The 4,888-nt window shown below is 34.6% G+C and overlaps 1 protein-coding gene across 1 annotated transcript; it reads left to right on the forward strand.

The window, feature by feature from the left end:
- Positions 1-4,161: 4,161 nt before the first annotated feature.
- LOC145045939 (cysteine-rich receptor-like protein kinase 44) lies at positions 4,162-4,668 on the forward strand. The gene is made up of 2 exons (XM_078994226.1): positions 4,162-4,218; positions 4,363-4,668. Exons 1-2 carry the CDS (start codon positions 4,162-4,164, stop codon positions 4,666-4,668), a joined length of 363 nt encoding a protein of 120 aa, XP_078850352.1.
- Positions 4,669-4,888: the final 220 nt, after the last annotated feature.

The raw sequence follows: 4,888 nt of genomic DNA on the forward strand, positions 1-4,888 counted from the left end.
CTTAACCCATCGAGATTACCCAACAGAGATTGATCGACTTTTCTTAACTTCGTTCATCTTAGTAGACTTGGAATGGAATCTTTTCATTTTTTTTTACGAGTAACTTATCAACGGTGTTAGGGTTTAAGCACTTCAACAAAAGATTCAAACGATTGCTTATACACAGTAGTAAATGCGAACGAAAAATATAACATAATATTTAACGTGGTTCACACGATTAGATCAGTGACCGGATACGTGAGAGAGAGAGAGAGAGAGAGAGAGAGAGAGAAGGTCAACCCTAGAAAAATAGTTACATGAAAATTACATACCATGAAAAATTAAATTCTCATTTGCTTACATAATCCAAAAAAAAAAAAATTATCTGACCTGTTCATTTCTAAGAGCTTCTTCTTAATTTATTTGAATTTGTAGCAATAAATACAAGCTTAAGGTCCTCGGAGTCTCTCTTTGATTCTAATAAAGGTGAAAGTCAAAAAATTTACCGATTTGATTTTCTCACCATCAGCATTGCAACTGAGCACTTCTCTGAGGCTAATAAAATTTGGCAAGATCATTCAGATTCCATGTATAAGGTATTTCCAATCAGATATATAGTGGCATATCATTCCAGTTTTCCAAACGCTAATAAATACATTAACTTGGTTATTCTTTTCAGGGAAGACTACAGAATGGGCAAGGAATAGCAGTTATAGCTCCCAATTTTCTCACCAAGAATATATAAAAATGTGTTATTAATGGGAAGGCTTGAAAATTTTAATTTAGTTCATCTGCTTGGATATTGCTTGGAACGAACAACAATCTTCCTAGTCTATGAGTTTGCTGTTTTCACACATATGGATCATTTTATATTTGGTAAGAATTTGCATCTGAAATTAATGTACAATATCATGCTTGGTTCAATACGGAGCAATCATAGATGTTAAACCTCATTTTTTTAATATTATATAACGGGAGCGAGGTTTAAATGAATTAAATGTGACATGTTATTTACTTGGAACATTTTGTTATTTGTTATTGTTTTTTAGATCCTCTTATGGAGGCTTATTTGAACTGGAATAAGCGCTATGAAGTAATTCTAGGTGTTGCTAATGCACTTAATTACCTTCACAATCACGCTCCCATTCGGGTCATACATGCTGATGTCAGACCTCAGAACCTTCTTTTCAATGAAAAATCAATGTCTGTTTGACCACAAAGAAGGTATAAGAATCCTTCCACACCGTCAAGATGAGTCCTCAACTTTAGAATGGCTACAACCCTTTTGATGATATATTTAGAAGTAGTAACCAGAATCAGGTCCTTATCCACATCTGTAATTATGTTTACCGGTCATGTGGTTGAGTCCTCCTCAACCTTAGAATGGCCAGAACCATGTCGCCGGCTTACCTTTCCAGAGATTCAGCAAGCAACCCAAAACTTCGATGAGTCATTGGTGATCGGCCATGGTGGGTTTGGAAAAGTTTACAGAGGAACCATCATTAGTGAGGCAAGGCTTTTAGTTGTTGCCATCAAGAGGTTAGATTCAACTTCTAACCAAGGAGACGTAGAGTTTTGGGCAGAAGTTGAGATGCTTTCTAAGTTAAGGCACTGTCACTTGGTGTCTTTGATTGGTTATTGCACTGATGGGACTGAAAGAATCCTTGTTTATGATTATATGCCCCATGGAACCCTTGAAGATCATCTCCACAAATTTCAAACTCCTCTACCTTGGATGCTACGACTCAATATATGCATAGGGGCAGCTCGTGGATCCTTGTTTCCTTACACATATATGATTGCTTCCTCTGCTTTTATTCCTGTAAACTAGACCAATAGACTTCTTGCTAGGATTGACTGTTACATACCTTTCACATATTTCCTAAACAACATGGGGATATAAATTGGCAGAATTGTAAAAAGGTTAAGCAGATAAAGCTAGCTAGGCGTTTGAGTGACCTTTTAGCAATTAATCATCTAAGTTGTCATGTGAGAATAAAATTGACTAAGATTTGTTGCTAGAAGATAAACCCTACTCTATTTATACTAATTAACATGCTATGAAGAAGGAGAACTATCAGCTAAGAAACCTCAAAGGATATGACTACTAAATCCAGTTATTAAATCCCACCAAACCAGGTCTTCATTAGACTAAGTCATTATTACTTAAACTTGTGCATAAAGAACCTGGACTTACCCATTCAAACCCATACCCGTGATCCAGCTTAACCCATCGAGATTACCCAACAGAGATTGATCGACTTTTCTTAACTTCGTTCATCTCAGTAGACTTGGAATGGAATCTTTTCATTTTTTTATGAGTAACTTATCAACGGTGTTAGGGTTTAAGCACTTCAACAAAAGATGCAAACGATTGCTTATACACAGTAGTAAATGCGAACGAAAAATATAACATAATATTTAACGTGGTTCACACGATTAGATCAGTGACCGGATACGTGAGAGAGAGAGAGACTAGGTTATACATTGAAGTAAAAAACTGTCAAGGTCAACCCTAGAAAAATAGTTACATGAAAATTACATACCATGAAAAATTAAATTCTCATTTCCTTACATAATCCAAAAAAAAAAAATTTCTGACCTGTTCATTTCTAAGAGCTTCTTCTTGATTTATTTGAATTTGTAGCAATAAATACAAGCTTAAAATCCTCGGAGTCTCTCTTGGATTCTAATAAAGGTGAAATTAAAAAAATTTACCGATTTGATTTTCTCACCATCAGCATTGCAACTGAGCACTTCTCTGAGGCTAATAAAATTTGGCAAGATCATTCAGATTCCATGTATAAGGTGTTTCCAATCAGATATATAGTGGCATATCATTCAGTTTTCCAAACGCTAATAAATACATTAACTTGGTTATTCTTTTCAGGGAAGACTACAGAATGGGCAAGGAATAGCAGTTATAGCTCCCAATTTTCTCACCAAAAATATATAAATAATGTGTTATTAATGGGAAGGCTTGAAAATTATAATTTACTTCATCTGCTTGGATATTGCTTGGAACGAACAACAATCTTCCTAGTCTACGAGTTTGCTGTTTTCACACATATGGATCATTTTATATTTGGTAAGAATTTGCATCTGAAATTAATGTACAATATCATGCTTGGTTCAATACAGAGCAATCATAGATGTTAAACCTCATTTTTTTAATATTATATAACGGGAGCGAGGTTTAAATGAATTAAATGTGACATGTTATTTACTTGGAACATTTTGTTATTTGTTATTGTTTTTTAGATCCTCTTATGGAGGCTTATTTGAACTGGAATAAGCGCTATGAAGTAATTCTAGGTGTTGCTAATGCACTTAATTACCTTCACAATCACGCTCCCATTCGGGTCATACATGCTGATGTCAGACCTCAGAACCTTCTTTTCAATGAAAGTTTGGACCACAGACTATCGTATCTGGGGTCCGCAAGACATTTAGCAATCAACGAGACTGATTATGTTATTGTGGATAGAGTTAATGTCACCACGTAAGTACATATACACTCATTGAGAAATCACATTTTGAAGTAATATATCAATGCAACTTTGTTGAACCCTCCAGATGTTTTCTGTCTAGAAATATATTGGATTTAACAAATGCCTATGGCTATCACAACTTTGAGCCACCATAGATCTTGATTTTTCAAAAATATATGCTTTAGATCTCTTTTCCATCTATGTTTTTCCCTTGGTCTTTGTAAAGTGTTAGCTAATGGCACACATGTAGATACAGTTCTTTTAACAAGGGTTGAAACCAGTCGATCAACAAACACTTTTTTTTATCTATTTCTTCTTTAGATTTGTAACTGAAAACTTTTTGGATACAATCACAGAATCTTTAATGTTAAATATTAATCCAGTTGTTTGGAGTAAATTGATCTTGGAAGTTGCTTGTTTTATCTGTTATGCTTTCAATTATGGAATGTTGATAACGTATATAGATAGTTTGTGTCCATCACAGGGGATACATGGCACCGGAGTATATGATAGAAGGTTGTCTCTCAACTAAGGCTGATGTCTTTGGGTTTGGTCTCTTTATTTTAGAAAATGTTAGTGGTCAAAGAAACTACCTGCGCTTTTCCGAGACCAATGAAAACTTTGTGCAATATGTAAGTATATGATGATATATAAGATTTGTAGCATGGTTAATTAATTTTGTTTGTGTTACATGAAAAATCCTTTTAACGTGACTACTAGTTATTTTCTGATAAGAAGTTTACTAAAAGTAAGAAAATGAACAGTAACAATCTATTTATTATTAACTTGAGATGAGGAATGGAGGAAACCAAATGAGAATTTTTTATCAAAACGTCACTTTCTTTACTTTTTGGTGTACGTAAGTATATATATACATGATGAATTATTGTAGGCATGGGCAAATTGGTTGGAAGGGACCTGTTTGAATATAACGGATCCTACAATTGATGCCGACTCAAGTTTGATATCTAGACTCATCAACATTGGGTTGCTGTGTGTTCAAGCAAATGCAGCTGATAGACCCACAATGGATGAAGTTGTTGGCATGTTTGCCGCTCCTTCTAACACTCTCCATCTTCCAAAAAATCGAGTGTCCTCATGGATGATGGAAGAGGATTCGGATTATGCAAATGGTGTGTCTGATGACTACGATGTGGGAGCAGCTGAGGAGTTTGTATCACAGCTAAGCCCACGATAGTTTAATGCGAGTATCTATATAATAAGTGTGAGTTCAAAATAGAACCAATTTATATAAAAAAAATCACATAACACACATGTTAAGTTTATACATGAACACGTATGTTCAAGTTGTAGCTATATATGTTCATAAATTAAGATGTGTGTTATGTGGTTTTCTCAAATAACTTGGTTCTGTTTTTAATCTCACTTGTCCATCTCTTTGTTAAGACTAATGCCCG

Source organism: Lactuca saligna, chromosome 5, assembly GCF_052625555.1.
Source record: "Lactuca saligna cultivar CGN05327 chromosome 5, ASM5262555v1, whole genome shotgun sequence".
NCBI classification, from domain to species: Eukaryota; Viridiplantae; Streptophyta; class Magnoliopsida; order Asterales; family Asteraceae; genus Lactuca; species Lactuca saligna.

What these genes read in the sequence shown, in the direction of transcription:
- LOC145045939 (XM_078994226.1), top strand. Translation starts at nt 4,162, where the DNA reads ATGAAAAATCCTTTTAACGTGACTACTAGTTATTTTCTGATAAGAAGT. An exon ending in TGATAAGAAGTTTACTAAAA is followed by an intron (nt 4,219 to 4,362) that starts GTAAGAAAATGA and finishes GAATTATTGTAG; the next exon opens with GCATGGGCAAATTGGTTGGA.